The 17,960-nt window shown below is 41.6% G+C and overlaps 1 protein-coding gene across 18 annotated transcripts in view; it reads left to right on the plus strand.

Annotated features, from left to right (window-relative positions):
• magi2a (membrane associated guanylate kinase, WW and PDZ domain containing 2a) overlaps positions 1-17,960 on the plus strand; it is a 595,536-nt gene that overhangs the window by 186,908 nt on the left and 390,668 nt on the right. For 16 of the 18 annotated variants that reach the window (XM_068004958.1, XM_068004959.1, XM_068004960.1 and 13 more), the window contains one exon: positions 15,918-16,034. In XM_068004958.1, coding sequence (XP_067861059.1) covers positions 15,918-16,034 — 117 coding nt within the window. Of the gene's footprint in view, positions 1-15,035; positions 15,611-15,917; positions 16,035-17,960 lie in introns of those variants that run through there. The other 2 variants (XM_068004956.1, XM_068004957.1) reach the window with 2 other exon arrangements.

Below are 17,960 nucleotides of genomic sequence, written 5' to 3' on the forward strand. Positions count from 1 at the left end.
GATTTACAAAACTTTCTAAATGGGATGGAGATTCAATATCACGTATTATTTATAATGGTAATATTTATTTAGAACAGCTGTGTACATTTCAGTGTTTTGTGGAATATTGTATTGGGAAATCATAATATGTGGCCTACATTGATGGAAGGATGCCAGATACCGCCCCCTCACCAATGTAGGTACATCAGAGAATTAGATTAGGATCTACCGTTAATTTCGAGGGTTTCATATGCAATGCTTGAATTAACTTTGGCACTATGTAACCCAGTTTAAAAGATATGGATTATCGGCCAAACCAGATCAATCAACAGCAGGAGTGAGGTATAGTGCTATGCAACATAACCCTTATTTACCATAGACTTAGGCGGATACGTAGATGCATTAGTAACACTATTTAACCTCAACTGCAGTGATCAGAATAGTACTATCACAAGGTTATGTATTGATGATTGCATTAAAGGTAAGTTGATGTTGAACAACAATCAACAGAATCAGAATGATCATAATAGAAGTGGTAACTTAGTCTCAGTATTAGCTGGATTTTGTTTAACAATATTCGATGTACGGTCTTAGTTTAAGTTCAAAGTAAATAGTGTATCACTGGTTGGTCTCCAGTATTAAGGCTATCTCTTAGTAAAATGATAAAACCTCTTCCTCATTAGCAGCTGGTCATATATCGGGCAGTGCTGTCTTCTTTGAGGATGCTCTGGAGTCACCTGTGGGATGTGTCTATGACAAGCCATCTTCTTCTTTAAGGGTCTTCTTCCTAGTTCAGCTAACATGGTGCATATTGTAACTTTCTCTGTTGACCATTACACTGTATCATGCTCAGAGATTTATGCTATTAATACTTTGCATTCTTAAACTCTCAACCTTATAAGACCATCTAAAGCTTCCATGACCTTTGTCCCAATAACCTTTATAAACCCTCTTCTGAAAATCTTTGGCCACCCTTCCTGGCTTTGGTGAATAGAATCTGACCTTAAATATTTTAAATTAGTCTTATAAAGAGCTGACCAGACCAATCATCAGCCAATTTAGTTACATAAATCTCATTGTAAGGTGTCACTGAAGCACTCAGACATATTATACAGTTGCAACTGTCAGCCTGCAGGGACCTCAGCATGATAGTATCTTATACTAATAACAGAGTCAAAACGTGTCAACACACAATGGTCTCAGTCATAAGATTGCCTGGTTTCTTCTTGTTATTCCTAGAAGCAATGTCATTTGACCCAAAGAAGAGAACACCAACAAAGTATTAGTAAGTTATGTAGTAAACTCTTTCACGTGCCATGCACACGCTCCATGAAATTGGAGAGGATGGAGGAGTCAAACTCCATCGCTAGTGGATTGGTGGCGCAGGTAAGTGCGAGAATGTGATGGAGAGTGGCAGCCTCCATTGAGCTTCAAGCACAGATCTCAGATGAGTCCATGCAAGCCATGACAACGGCATGCAGACTCCGGATGCCAACGTGTCTGCCACCTTGAACAGGCTGACAGATACTTTATCTGTGGCCTTACAACATGGAACATCTGCTCACCAACCTGCTGTCCGGCAGAGTGGTGGGAGCAATGTTGTGCTGGCCCGAGAGGGGGATCATTGTGAAAGAGGACGTGAAAGTGGGGACTCCACTCAAAGCACTCCCATGTCTCAACCATTCCCCCAGCACCCACAGTGCTGCTTCCTCTCCCGATTGCCAAGTCTGCAGCAGTCTTTGGCGGGGCCTTCAAGAGCTCTAAAATGCAGAGGTCATAGGTCAAAAGCATCTCAGCAGTCAGGGCAGATATCTGAGCAACCTGCCACTATCTCTGCTGAAGCCACAGGGGATGTACCATGTAGAAGCACGAGAAGGAGAAAGGCTAAGCAATTGTAGTTCACCAAGGGTATGCAGAAGGGTGTGTGACATGATGTTATGTTCATTTATATATTTTGTTTGTTATGGCACATTAAATTTAATCATTATCACCACTGCCATGTCTTCGCTATTATTGCGTTGCTTGTGTGAAATCGCCATTTCATTTGCTTGATCATGAATGCCAAGACATGACGATACCCATTGGGCAGGTGTGCAATGGGCATATGCCTGGTTGGTGGTGGTAATTGTTCCAGGTAGCCTGAATAGCTCAAAGTCTTCAATTTGCACATCTCATTATGAGAACCTGTTAGAAATGAGGGACTTTCTGGTATCACTATGGCGATGGGTTTCCCCATCTTCATTTTTATTTTCCCTCTCCAACTCCTCCTCTTCTTCAATGTTGCCGCCAGATGAGGATGCTTGGTGAATGCATTCGACTTCCTCCACCTATAACGCTCCAGGAAATTCAGCCTCTGCCTGTAGACCCTCTCATGTGGGTAGGGTCTCCAGCGACCTCGGCCCCTCCATTGGTCTCCTCTCTGCTCTTCTCCAGGTCCTTGTCGCGTATCTCTATCTTGTGCAAGTGCGGATCCCAGAACTGCACGAAATGCCTGCTCCGGATGGTGATGTGCCTCCTCCTCAGATGTACTGTGGAATACATCCGTTGCGCCCCCCCCCCCCCCCCATCCTGATCTTGTCAGTTTCAGGGGCTCCAAAATGTTGTTAAATTTGTCTGATCACAAGAATTCTCAGTCTCAACAAAGAACTCTCAGTCTAAACACAAAGAAGTCCCAGCTAAAGGTTTGCCTGAGAGCACTGAGTGCCTATCTGCAATACCTCACCTTTTATTGAGATGTGTCAGTCACTGGTTTAAAGGGCCAAATGAGCTTTAGCTTCAACTCACCTACCTTTCTATGGCGTGTTTCAGAAGCCATTGGAGACACATTCAGGAGAAGGTAAATCCGTTTCTGTTTCAGAATATACAGAAAGTTAAGTACCTCAAATGTTTAAACTATCTAAAGCGCCTCTTTAACGGTTGGCCTACCGACTTTAAGTGGGGACAGGACTTCCGGGTTTCCGTTGTGCAGCGCATCCTAACGCACCTGGGTTAAACCCGGAAGTGGGCGCGTTGGAGCCGGGATGTGGTACCACTCCAAAAAGCAACTATTTTTACTGCCCACCCACCCATCCCCAACCCACCCGTTCTTGGGGGTTAAAATTATCCCCACAGTGTTCAAAGCCCAGAATCAGTTGTAAATTTATTTATATTCACAAAAACACTTGCATTTCCATGTACACTATAAAAATGATTGTAGACAGTTATAAACATTCATTCAAAAAAATCTTCCCTGGACCGCCTGGACCTGGTATGTTGGAAATAAAAATGCTTCCAAAATGTCATAAGCGTAAATTGAGATTCTGTCGTAGTGAAAATACAGATATTACTAATTCTGTAATTATTAACAGGATTCAATGTAAAAATCTACCAAACAAAATGATTGACTCAAGCCATACAAATTCCTAAAAAGAATAAGATGACCATGCCTTCTGGATTCTTTTTATCAAAAGACAATTCCAGTGATCCGTCAGCCATAAAAGAAATAAAAATACAGTTCAATTTCTCCAGTTTCCTTTTAAGCAAGAGGAAACAGATGGAAACATAGAAAACAAAAGTTATCTATATCCTTCTTTTCTGTTTGACAGTATCATCAACCTGCTACAAAAATGCAGTATGTAGCAAAAATACATTGTTAGGTTCACCAAAAAGCTTTAAAAACAACAAAATTGAAGTCATCAAAAATTCTGCATTTAAAGTTTCCACTCACTGCAACCCTTCCATGGTGTAGTTCTCCAAGTTTCAATCAGACACGTGAAAACGCAAAGGACCACATCACATGGCGTAACTGAATCACTGCTCAGCTAGAACAGTAAATGCCTCTAGTAGTGGTGATAAATTAAATCAAAATAAATCACACAACAAGAATGCAAGCAGGTAGGAGTTGGTGGCGGTGGGGGTGGGGGGTGGGAGTGACAATCATGGGACTGTTGTACAGGGGTGAAAGGTTTTGGGAGGAGTGAGAGAGGGGAAATGAAAGGACCAACTTTTGGGGGAAGAAGTGGGGTGGCGGGAGATATAAGCCAATCATACTTGTGGAGGGAGAGGAGAGATCCCAACAGCAACAGCAGCACTTGGGAGGGGAGAGACCAGAAGAGAGAGAAGCCAGCAACACTTGGTAGATAAAAAGGGAGCCAGCAGCAGTACTTGACAGGGGGCAGAAAGAAGCCAGCAAACACCTGAGCAGTGAGACAGAAGCGAGCAGCACTTGAGTGAGGAGAGAGAAGCTAGCAATAATTGGAGGGAGGAAGAGAGACACCAGAAGCAGCATTTGCTTGGGGATGGGTGGACAGGAACTGTGCTGGGAAGTGGGGGAAAGGAGGAAGAGAAGCTGGGACTGATGCTTTGAACGAGTTTTGTGCGGTTAGTCTGCTGAAAAGCCCCAATCGGCCCTTATTGGTCAATAAGACATGACTCCTCCATTTGCTGTTAGGCATTTTTCCAGTAACTGAGAAAGAAATTTGAAAATATTAAGAAAAATAATTCATTTCCAAAAATGGCAAATATAGAATAGTTTTCAATAAAGTTGAGCAAAGGTCCCTTCCTTTTTAGATGAATAAAAAATGTAACATAGTAATTTCTAAATTGCTGGAAAATGCACCAATCAAATGCAAAAAAATCAAAATTTACTCAGGGCATGGACCCAGACCCCCAATACCCCCTCTCAAAAATAAATCTTGTATCCCTTTCGCTCTTTTGTGTACTTAAAATGAACGCATGTCGGGTATACCCACAACCTTTCTTCCACTGCACTTTTAATCCAATTGCTTGCTTTCACACATCTTAAGTTTTTATTTATTGATGAGTTGTCAGCTTTTTTAAGAACTGTTGGTCAGCTAATACTCGTTTTCTAGGTTGGCAAGTATGGTGTTGGGCATAACCACTGGATAAACTTGAGGGGGTAGAGTTTATGCTCGTTTATGCCAGTAATATCAGCGCAATCCAGGCGGAATCAGCTGAACCAACGTAAAAGATCAAGGAATTTTAAACATAAGTGAGTTACGCCCAAAACCACTTTCTTTAGGGTTCTCCATGATCTGTTATGCTAGTTTAAAATTCCAATTTGCCCAGAGCAGGCCCTGGCCACGCCGCCCCTCCCCCCCCCCCCCCAGGTCCACATGGCGAGTTTCCACCGATTGCGCTGGTTCGGGAAGGCTCTTCAAACTGCGCTCATTTTCTTAGGCACACAGGCACTAGTAGGCGTGTTTTAAAAGTTTTTACATATTAAAAAAAATATTTAATTTACTAAGAACCTGACTAGTGTATACCAATGAAACTAGTAAATGATTCAGTGTAGTTTTTTTAAGTCATTTTCAGTGATTTTAAACCAGGTTACTCATAGGTGGAGGACTTATTAAAAATGCTTATTTTTGGTGATAAACCCATTTTCAGCTGTAGTAATAAAACTGCACCAGGTCACTACTCTTAATTTAGAAGATTAAGGGGTGATTTGATCGACGTTTTCAAGATATTAAGGGGAACTGATAGGGTAGATAGAGAGAAACTATTTCCGCTGGCTGGGGAGTCTAGGACTAGGGGACATAACCTAAACATTAGAGCCAGGTTTTTCAGAAGTGAAGTTAGGAAACACTTCTACGCGCAAAGGATGGCAGAAGTTTGGAACTGTCTTCTGCAATTGATGCTAATTCAATTGTTAATTTTAAATCTGAGCTTGATGGATTTTTGTTAACCAAAGGTATTAAGGGATATGGGGCGAAGGCGGGTATATGGAGTTAGGTCACAGATCAACCATGATCTCATTGATTAGCGGAACAGGCTCAAGGGGCTTTAGGGCCTACTCCTGTTCCTATATTAAATACATCAATGAACATTTTTTAATGCAAAGAAAAAAAAACGATTATGCTCTATTGTGCTGGTTCATGGACGATTTTATATTTGTGATTATGCATGTGCATTTTAGCGGAAACTTGAACTGTAACCTAACCAGCACAATTTTGGGCGCATTTTAGGCACAATTTCCCGATTGCGCCCAAAGCGGAAACTTTACCCCGAGATGTACATGTACACAAGTCTTCTGAATCCCGGAAGATCTTATGCTACTTTTACCCGCCAAATTTAAATCCCCCATGTACTTTACAACTAGAATATCTTATTGGTGTGAATAGCTAGAGATTCTGATTATATATGGTTACAAAACAATTCCCTCATTATTTTTCAAAAAGTAATTCCAGTTTGAGGAAATTTGCTTTGAAACTTCCTTTCCTACTATTTTGATCACTGAGTCTCTGTTCTGAGGATATTTAAAACATTGCTTCCCAAAGACCTTTTTTCTAAAGATCAAAAGGGCCACACAGTTTCTTTGTTTGGCCTGCCTGCCAATTAAAACAATTGCTGTTCCAAATGGGGAGTTGGAGATGTTTTGTGCTCTAAAATGACTTTCCAGGTTCTTCCTGTGCTGTAGTATTGCATTGACCATTTGGCTTATTACATTCAAACCTTAGAGCATAGCAATATTAATATTTATTTGAAATGGATTGCACCTTGGTTAAATAATGGAATATCACAAACAGTCATTTCTAGGCTCACGTCATTTGAATTCACTTGCCTCTTACGTGAGTTGTCTGTGCTATGACAAACAAATAGATGTAACTCCTCGCATCTGCATAGTTTTCTATCAGATGAAGAGATTTTAACCTCATTGGACTTCTGCCACATTCTTTTTCCAAGATGAAAAAGCAGCAAAAATAGCAGTTGTGTACAAGTCCGGGACTATCTGCCTTAGCTGCAGCAGGACGATTGGCATTGGGTGGCATCCTGGGGGAATAGGAAACAGAGCTTAACATGCTGGTGGTGTGCTAGGATCATCGGTGTCCTTAAGGTATCTTTCAAGCAGATGAAGTCAATATCTGTTTGATGAAAACAATCTTGCCTTTAAAGGTTTGCCGCTTTATTACAATTATGTGAAACTTGTTGGTGTAGAAAAGTTCTTCGTAGGAAGATTATTGATACCCCCTGGGGTTTATATTTTAAATTAAAAGTTAAGCTTTAATATAAATTAATCTAATGTTGCAGAATTATATGAAGAAACATATTATTACAGCTGCAACATTAGCTAGAAAATTGCTAAAGTTACACACAATTGCAAGTGTAAATATGTGTTTCTTGAGGCCAAGACACAAATTAGCGACTCAATCACTATCATAATAATCAGGAAATTGGAAGGTTAATGTGAAAGCAAAATGCTACTTTGTTTATTATAGTTGATTCACTTGAAGAAAACATTTAGTTACTAGCACAGCTGCAGAAATGCAGACTTTGTGTAATGTTCCAAATTGAAATCTTGTAAAGTATTTATCTTTTTGGATCCACCATGATTATATTTAGCTGTTTACTTTTTCATGCAAGATGCATACATTATTTAGGCTTTTTGGACAATATGCTACTAGATAATAGGATGCAGGTTTGTGCCTGCAGTTCTCTATCTGATGAGTTACTGATGTCAGCCAAGCCATTGTGAAAATCATTGGGTGAAGGCCATACAGTCCCTTATAAGGAAGGAGAGTCACCTCAGGATTCTTTTGCATACCACCTAGCAGCTTGTACTATAGCATTAGGGTCAAGGTTTTGGGGAGGTCATCCAACTGCAATGAAGATCAGAATGCAGGGAAACCCAAGAAAGACTTTGTTTGCTTTATTTTTGGTTCTTCTTTCTTTTCTCCTGCTTCCATACCCAACAGCACCTTCTTAATTTCCATTGAGGAACTCCTGAATTAAACACTGTATCTATATTAAAAACCTTATGTTTCCACACACATCCTGTTAACTTTTTCCATTATACATTTTCATATCTGCATTTATAATGAAAACTGCTTATGTCAATGTCACACTTTAATGACACCCTCCTGCAGTGGAGGCCATGCAACACCACCACTGGTGGGAGCATGTAATTACAGCATGACAAGTTTACGTAGCCATTTTCCATTATAAGTGTGGATAAAGGAATTTATTAATGTAAATATATAAGAATAATAGAATATATGACCTTAAAATGGGGATTGAATTATATCTATATGCCCTGGTCCACTTTTCCCCAGGCCTCAAAAATCCACATTTAGTCTTGACTCCCCATGTGCAGTCTCATTGAATATCATTTAGTGTATTTTTCTTTGACTACACTTACTGAGGCCATAATTTTGGAGCACACTCCAATTCATTACACATGACCTTTTTAGATCTGCCAAATACAACGGTGGGTGGTGGGGGTGGGGGGCGGTGGTGAGGGGAGCAGCATATAAGGCAATGATCTTTACAAAATTGTGCACTTTTTAAAAATAACCCATAAAAATGGGTGGCAAGATTCCATCTCAATATATTGAAAATTCTTATGTCAGTCTTTGTCAATAGGCAAACCCCATTTTTAAAGTGTCAATGTTTATGTGCAGTACTTGTGCCTGTAGGTGGCACTATGATTTATGTTTACAATATTAAATGCCTGTCACATTACACTAGATTCAAAGCTCATCACTTTTGCCACCTTTTGGCCTGACTACCAGTACAAAGATACTGGGTAGGAGTGCAGGACCAAAGGTAAATGTTGTGTTGAACAGAGAAATATGCAGACAAGAACAACTTAAAAGTGACCATTTTATCTAAAGTTAGCACTCATACCGATGAATCCAGTTTCTGGGAGTTTGTAATGGTGCTCCAAAAGATCCTCGACCTGCAACATTCCCCCTCCTGACTCTTAACCTCACCCTGTTATGTGCGACACATGCACATTTGTGGGCATAAAGTGTATTTGACCTCATCATTAGTGTTCTATTTCTCCACCCTGGCTTTAGTTAAGAAATGTATGAAACATTGGCCCAGAATTTGCTGCAAAAATAATGGCGAGTTCACGGTGCTCGTGGTTATTAATGTTTTTTTAAAAAAAAACAGTGATTTGTGGTGAGGAAGAAATACACCGTGAGTTGCGAATCACCACAAATTGCTGGACGATGGTGCTGCTCTGCTGTTGGCCTCGCAAAAACAGGATCTCGCCGTTAACCTCCCCATGAGTGTCAAGAAATTGTTGGATTTCCACCGAAATACGAATAAAATTTGCTGCAGAAAGTTAGGGCTTCTATTTTACGACGTAAGGACCTTTTAATGACTAGATTTATATTTCTGCAATGCCACTCAACCTTGGAGGCCTGGAAAAGGAACAGTTTCAACTCTGGAGTCTCACTCCTTCAGGTAGTAACTTGATCATAAAGGTTTTTTAAATTTTTAAATCTATTTCTTACTTTTCCTTTCTGTCTCTTTTTTTTCTCTCTCTGTCTCTCTCAATCCAATCTTTCTTTCCCTCTCTTTGGCTTCGATATTAACCATGATGGGCGAGAGAGGGTCGGGGGGCAGTTAAAAATTAAAAATTGGGGAATGCGTCCCAATCGGCCGCGTACGGCCCGTTGCTGTCTTTACGGCGGTGAGTAGCGAGCCATCCGAGTGTCCTGCCATTGACAGGTGGGACACTTCATTATGATATTTAAATCAGGCTGCCACAGTGCAGTTGGGAACCTAATTTAAATTTTACAGCTGCTGGCCAGGTTTCCTAGGGCACTGGAAACCCGGCAGTGAAGTGGAGGCGTGAGCTGCTGGCTCCAGCAAATTGGTGCTTTTTAGAGCACTCATTGTGGGCCAGGAGGAGCCCCCCCCCCCCCCTCCAGGTCTTCAAGGATGTCTTTGGCCTCCCTTTTGCCGATCACAGCCCCTGCTGCAATCGGCATCCCCCTTCAACCCCCAATGACCTCTCTCCCCTCCTCCAGCGATCTGAAGCCCGTGATTGCCGGCCCCCAATCCCCAATCTGAAGCCCGCGGTAAATTTGGCAGGACCTCTGCATCCCCGGCCTCGACTGGCTTCCACCCCCACCTCCCCGCAGCCACGCTTCGCGCCTCCCCGTAAATATTGGGGCCTTTATTTCTCTTTCTGTACCTAATTTGACTCTTAATTCACTCTATTTCCATCTCCGTCGTTTGCGCCGTTTCATTCTAGATCCTTAAATTTCATTGGTTAAGGAGATAGGCTATTGGTCACATCGTTCATCAAGGTCCCAGATGCCCAATTGACCTTGACGTGTCATTTTCCATTAGCACTTCCAGCAATCTGTGGTGCAAAAATAATTGGAGCTGATGGGTGAGGAAAAAAATCGAATTCACGACACAATACGCAAGATGCCCCGCTCCAGCAAATTCTGACTGCGAACTCATAGCTTTCCAAACACCGCTGAAGTCTTTTCCCCCATAGAGATCGTTATTCCCGGCTCGAAGCACTCACACACATTAATCCTGGCTGAAGCAAACCTAAGAGCTGAAAAAAGTGAAACAGAACTTCCCTTCACTTCCCATGGGTTTATCTTTCATTTTGAGAAATGGGATAGCTAAAAAACCAGTACTCTTGTAAAGATCCCCCGACAGACACGTGTGCAGGAAATCCGCTGCTCGAGAATAAAGTTCAGGCTGCGGTTAATCTTGGCCTACTTCATTCAATGGCCTCCCCATCTAAAAAGAAAGCAACACTGCTGAAAAAGGTCATGAATGAACCGCAGCATTCCCCCATCCCAGTCAGATTTAAATTCACAGCTTTGTCAGGGAATTATCATTACCCCGCCCCGCAAAGATCACAAGACTCTGAAAGGTTGAAGTTAACAGGACCCCCCCCCCCCCCCCACCTTCTTAAGGCAACAAGGGATGGGCAATAGATGCCGAACTTGCCAGCGACTCTCACATCCTAGGAATCAATTTAAAAAAAGGAGGGTTAGTAGGATCATAGGCTATAGGAGGATGGCCACCAAGACTTGCTGATAGCGCAGGCAGCATGTCTAATCCAGATTACCTAATGTCAACAAGGAGTACTGTGTGAGGAGGCTATGTCTCTTCAACGCTGCCATAAATTATTTGTGCCATCTCCTTGAATCAGTCTTTCAACCAAGGAACATCAACAATGCGCAGCCAGTAGTGATAAAAGTGATGATGCCACTCAATTGTTAACTGTAACCTCCTTCCAGGTAATGACAGAAGACTAAGTGAGAATTGATAAGTTAATGGTTCACTGCTATATAACTGAAGCCCCTGTTCTGACATGCTGATGACTACATTAATTGCAGCACTGAAATGTGGTAAAAGAGTACACAGGGTTTTATGAAAGCTATGCTATTCCTAGGATATACCATCAATTGGATCCTGTAGCCATTCAGCCACCAGTACAATATCTCGTGGCATTTATCAACAGAAGAAGATATCACTCGATGATAATATGCAAACAATATCTTTCTTTGCGATGCAATGTTTCTAGGAAGTGTTCATAATCTTGATACCTTAAGGGAATTCATCTGTGGGAAGTGACTCACCCTGTGTTTCCTCTTCTGAATCACTAAAATCTTTAATGTGTACACCTGGGCTGGTGGTCGCTTGAAGTCATAATGAGGATGCTGTTTTGCAGTAGTGGTTTTGCCAATCAGTTTGGGCACCCCACACATCTTTCCAGTTTGTAACTCGAGGAAAGTATAATTGTTAGTCCTGTGGGATGCTGATTCCTTCATTCCATGCATGAGGTCAGAAAGTTTTGGATAACATAAGATGTGCCTTGTTACTGTGAACATGAATAAAGTGTTGGGAGAAGTTCGAAACCTTTCTCAAAAGAAAGATTTATTTAGTAGGGAAATGCATCACCACCTATCGCACATTGGCACACAGTCCCTATCTGGTTCAGGTTAACGGTCTGACTGCATTTGGGGAAAGAGCAAGGAAAACTGTATGGCAGTACGTGGCCTTTTTTCTATATGTTTACCAGACTTTATTCTGTGGATCTGCCAAGTCAGTTTTGTTTTCTTCACGTTTCTTTATTTTGTTGTTGTTTCTCAAATTTGAAAATATAGCTATTTTCTGTCATCTCATCCATCCTCTCCTGATTAACTTCTTCTTTCATAGTTAACCAACTTTCTGTGTGTGTGCCTGGCAGAACTGATCTGAAAGCTAAAAGGAAATTATTTATTAGAGTAATTCCTGTATTCAAAGAGATGTTCTCCGTAAATAGAATCCAGCCTCTGATTCCCTCTTGCCAGAAAGCAGGCAGCACAAAAAGAACAGCCAAGTAGTGCTAAGCATAGTGCATATAGCTATTTTATACATATCCATCTGATTGCATTAACAAAAAGACACGACATTTCAAAAACAAGTTAAATATTGATGATGAACATGACCTCTGTAAAATAACAAGAATTATTGTGTATTTATTAATTACTTAAATGACTGGATAGAGCCACGTATCCAAGTTTGCCGATGACTCAAAGATAGGCAGCATTGTAAGCAGTGTAGATGGAAGAATAAAATTACAGAGAGATAGTAATAGATTAAGTGAATTTGCAAAACTGTGGCAAATGGATTTCAATGTAGACAAGTGTAAGGTCATCCACTTTGGACCGAAAAAGGATAGATCAGAATACTTTCAAATGGTGAAAAGCTCGAAACAGTGGAGGTCCAGAGAGACTTAGGGGTCCATGTACATAGATCATTAAAATGTCATGGACAGCTACAGAAAATAATCAAAAAGACTAGTTGGATGCTGGCCTTTATATCTAGAGGACCAGAATACAAGGGGGTAGAAGTTATGCTACAGCTATACAAAGCCCTGGTTAGACCATACCTAGAGTACTGTGTTCAGTTCCGGGCACCACACCTCAGGAAGGATATATTAGCCTTGGAGGGAGTGCAGTGTAGATTTACAAGAATGATATCTGGACTCCAAGGGTTAAATTACGAGGCGAGATTACACAAGCTAGAGTTGTATTCCCTGGAATTTAGAAGATTAAGTTAGGAAACAGTTCTACACGCAAAAGGTGGTAGAAGTTTGGAATTTCTCCAGACGGCTGTTGATGCTGGCTCAATTGTTAATTTTAAATCTGAGATTGATAGAGTTTTGTTAACCAAAGGTATTAATAGATACGGGGCTAAGGTGGGTACATGGATTTAGGTCACAGATGATTTTATTGAATGGCGGAACAGGCTCGAGAGGCTAAATGGCCTACTCCTGTTGCTATGATAAATATCTATTTTCAATTTATTGCAGATAAAAGAATTTTTAAAAAGGGTCAATTATTTTATTAAAATAAAAACAGAAAATGGCGGAAACACTCAGCTGGTCAGGCAGCATCTGTGGAGAGAGATATACAGTTAACGTTTCACATTGCTGACCTTTCATCAGAACTGGAAGTGTTAGAGATGAACAGCTTTTAAGCAAATGCAGAGCCAGGGAAAAAGGGGGTCAGGGAAAGAACAAAAGGGTCTGTGATAGGGTGGAGGGCATGAGTGATTAAATGACAAAAGGGATGCGATAATGTGACAAGTATAGAAACTAAAGATGGGTCCAGAGGAGATGTTAATGGTTACTGCAGAATAGCAGAAGAGGAGGGTAGCTTAGAAAATCTGGCAAAATGGAGATGGTTGCCTTGGCCTGGGAGTGTGGCGGAGGAAAGGGAGGGAGACTCCAGGGGCGTGGACCATCCCGCCAGCCATGTACCGCTAGGGGATCCCCACCCCAAGCACCAGCCCACACCTCCTCCACTCCCAGTGGCTCTAGTGCAGCCATTCTCCATTACTAGCACTTGCTGTCCAAGAGAAAATGGCAGCGGTGGTTAAGATCTAAAGCTGTTAAATTTGATGTTACGGCTGGAAGACTGTAAAGTGCCGAGTAGAAAGATGCGGTGCTGTTCCTCCAGCTTGTGTCGAGATTCATTGGAACAGTGTAGGAGGCCAAGGACAGAGATCGGAGTGGGATGGGGAATTAAAGTGGCAAGCTACCGGAAGCTCAGTGTCACTCTTGCGGTCTGAATGGAGGTGTTCAGCAAAGCGATCACCCATTTTGCGTTTTGTCTCCCAATGTGGAGGAGACCGCATCGTGAGCAGCGAATACAGTATACTAAGTTGGAGCAGTGTAAGTAAATTGTTGTTTCACCCGGAAGAGTAGTTGGGGCCCTGGACGGTGGGTAGGGAGGAAGTGAAAGGGCAGATGTTGCATATCCTGCACTTGCATGGGAAGGTGCTTGGGGAAGAGGAGCAGATGTTAGGGGTGATGGAAGAGTGGACCAAGGTGTCATGGAGGGATCGGTCCCTTTGGAATGCTGAAAGGGAGGGAAGGGGAAGATCTGGTTGGTGGCAGCATTATTTTATTGAAGGATTGAGATGAGTGTCTCTGTTGTACTTTACAGCATAACCCAAATCCTCCTATTAGTCCAGTGACTATACTTCAAAAGAACTTAATTGGTTGTAAAATGCTTTAGGACCTCCTGAGGTCCTGAAAGGCACTATATAAATGTAAGTTCTTTATTTATTTTTTCTTATTTAAACTGGACTTTTATTAATCATTCGAACTATCCATAATTATGTAAGAAAATAATTTTATTTTTAAAAAAAATCAGCAGCCAGGTGAGAGTTGCATGTCATTAGTTTTCTTGGCTGAAGAGGAGAGGTTTAGTTGAAAACCGTGCTAGAGTACAAAAACCATCTGGTGCCAGATATCGTAAGATAGCAGCTGTACTGAAATGGATTCATAAATGTACTTTCACTTATCTTGATTTTATTGTCCAAATACTCGATACTTTTTACAAGTGGCAATATAGAAAACAACAGAGCTAACCCCCGCAGCAGGATATGTTTCACGTTTTAACTTTTTTCGTCTTTAAAATTGTCAGTAAAAATGAGGAATTTCAAACAATGCCCCGATTTTAACCCAACCCGTTGAGTCAGTGGAACCTTAAATCGGACGTCCTGTTAGGTTAAAATTCGGGTGTACTTTTGTTCTACAGCCTGGCTTGGTTCCTGAAATTTCACGAGTTATCGTGAAGAATCGTCTCTGCACAAGTGCTTTATAGTCGGTCATTGCATTCTCCGTGATGTGAGTGATTTGAGCTTATGTCAGTGGTCACAGTACATCTGGCGGGCGGGCGGGCGGACGGGGTTTTCACAGGCTGCCAGAAAGCCTCTCCGTCAGTCGGCGGACTTGACGTCTCCCGGGGGGGGCGGGAGGGGGAAGAAGCTGCACGACCTTTCGTCCGCGCGGCCAATCGGAACGGGCGTGTGGCTGTGAGCTGCTCCCGCGGGATCTGTCGCCGTGTCTCCTCCGCTCTCCGCACCGTCGCCGCTTTGTGACATTAGCGACAGCCGGAGCAGCACAAGGCGGGAGAGGAGGAGGAGGAGGAGGAGCAGCGGTAGCGGTGCGGCCGCTCGACCCGCGAGTAGGAGCAGGAGCAGGAGCAGGGCTTCGGGGCAGGAATGAGTGCGAGAGGAGCGGCGGTGCCCTGGTGAGGAATCAGCAGCCGGGGCTGAGCGGCGGGGGTTTTTTTTTTCAAGGCTTTCCTTGTGTCCACCCGACCTGCAGCAACGGGGAGCCCCGAATCGGTGGGCTGGAGTGTGCCCCGTGGGTGGGTGTGAGTGAGTGAGTGCAGCTGACCGACTGGTTCGCGCTGTTTAATCCAGCGGGAGGAAAAGAAAACCCACAGCAAATTCAAAGGGAACGAGAAGCAGACTTTGCTTAAAGCACAGCGGCTCCTAGGGTTTGAAATACAACAAAAGAGTCAAACGTATTCCTTTCCATTTCAAACCATTCAGATGTGGTTCTCGCAGAGCTGGACACACGAGTGAGGTAGAGTATCATCGACCGCTGCCTCTGGTGCGTTCAAACTAACCCGTTAACTACATTGGGGTTTTCGTTAACTGTTGAATCTTGTACTGTTTCTGTGACTGACATATATTTGTTGATGAGATAAACGCGAGGAATGTACCGGTCCGGTCCAGACCTGGCTGAGATTTGATCAAATCCGCCTCCCAGCGCCGAGCAATGGGCAAGCGCTGGAGTCGAGACAGCAGAGGGTTCTCTTCGCCGCTTCCCATCTCCCTGGCTGTGCTGTGTTTCCAGGAGGACTAAATGTGACTTGTGTTCCCTTTTGCAGGGGGCACTGTTGACAAGGACCTTCGTCACTACCTCAATTTACGGTTCCAGAAAGGTTCGGTTGACCACGAGCTTCAGCAGATTATCCGCGATAACCTGTACCTGCGGACCGTGCCATGTAAGTACCCGTGCTCTTCCTGGGGTTGAGACAGGAGTTGATGAGCAGAAGTGGTTAAACAGGCAGGGTAGCTCACTTGTCATTGTCATTGAAAATTAGTTCGATTTTTTAAATAATAGGTTAAAATAGTAAAATAAATTATGTTGATTTGAATCTTTGAAAACAGCAGTCGTCTGTGTGCATCAGGTCCTTATTTTATTGTTACTGTATATCCTTGTTTTTGTGGAATATTACAATTAATAGTAAGGGTTGGGGGAAGGCAGTACTTTAAAAATTCGAAAAAGATCTTTAAAGCATCATTTCTTTTCTAAAATGTGCAGTATTTGTGCGTCTGCTTTGCCTACCTGGGGTAGTTAACTGCAGGTATATTATGTTTTTGTAAAAAGAAGAATGTTTTTAAGCTTAAAGAATAATAAAATGTATTAATATGGCAAAACATAGGAATCAGGTAAGTAATTATTTGAAGACTTATTGATAAAGAGTTAACATCTGACAATGTATATTGAAGTGAAATGAATGGTGTCTCAATTATAATAATGGTTTTGAAATTAATTCAAGAATGGAGTAGGAAACCATGAATTCCAAACAAGTATGAGATACAGGAAACTGTAACAAATCATGGAAAATGGGCATATTTTGTGAGTGCACATGCAGATACTATTATGGTGTTAAAACAAATTATATCAAAGAAGAGATCATGAGTATCAGCTATTTCCTTTTTTAATATGAAACTGACCTAGGCTTTCATGTTATCAAAGTAATTGAATTCTGTTTGTGATATAATAGATATAATAGACAATTTTGTAGTTGTATACAGTTTCACTTGTATCTTAAGGAAATGACTCACAGCACATTCTTTTCAAGTAATATAAAACACAAATAAATCATTGTCCACGTTTCTTGAGATGGTTTTGGTTAAAGTTTTTAGGTGAGCAAAATGATATTGGGAAATGATTTACAAAAGAAGCATTGTTATAAAGGTATTAATTGTTTAACCTTATTTTTATCTGCACTGAAGAATGGATTCTTGCACACAATTCTATACTTTGTGAATTCCCATTCTTAGTTTATGGGGGCACTTGAAGTGCAGAATGGATGGGAGGTATATCCTCAAGAAAGGCAGGGAAAGGAAAAGTCAGCCAACCCATGTCACTTTCATGCTTCTCTCAGTGGCTGGTTTTTGAACAGCACTGCCATAATACTTGCAGTCAGGAAAATGTACATATGTTGGTTGGGCTGATGTGGGAAAATGGAATGAACTATAAATTTTAGTTTCACTTTGAACTCAGTGCGATTTTAAGATGTGTCCTTGCCAATGTCATTCTGAGAATTTTTTTAATGATTTAGTAGCAGTTTCTATAAGTGATTTTAAGTACATTTGTGAATTTTTACAGTCTATTATAAGTAATGGTGCTGTATATTTTTTTAACACACTGATGCGATTACCTGTTGAAGTAAAAATAAATGATGAAAAATTCAAGTCATAAAAGCTTTCCACTGTTGTGCTTTTATTGAATTTTCACTGAATTTTTTTTTCCTTTGAGAACTAAGTCATAATTGCACTTTGCAGAACACAATGTTTGCTATTGCATGATATTTACAGAATTATATTTTATAGGTTGAAACTCAGATGTCATAAATAGTGTTAATCAGTGCACAACAGACAAGTATTTTAATAAACTGAAACTCTTAAACCAGAACAGTGCATTAGTAATCCGGATAGTACAGTGGGTGAGCAATTTCTTTTCACCTCGGGACCAGGGTTTGAAACCAGGCCAAATTGTTGAAATGAAAGTTTTCTCTGTGACAGTTTTAAGGGTATTATGTGAAATGAGTTCAGGCAGGCTCTACTGTGTTCTCTTTTTGTGCAAGGGTACCACAGAAAACTGCTTACAATTGTGTACAAGTTTGCACCAAATGGCAATC

Source organism: Heptranchias perlo, chromosome 24, assembly GCF_035084215.1.
Source record: "Heptranchias perlo isolate sHepPer1 chromosome 24, sHepPer1.hap1, whole genome shotgun sequence".
Taxonomy (NCBI): Eukaryota; Metazoa; Chordata; class Chondrichthyes; order Hexanchiformes; family Hexanchidae; genus Heptranchias; species Heptranchias perlo.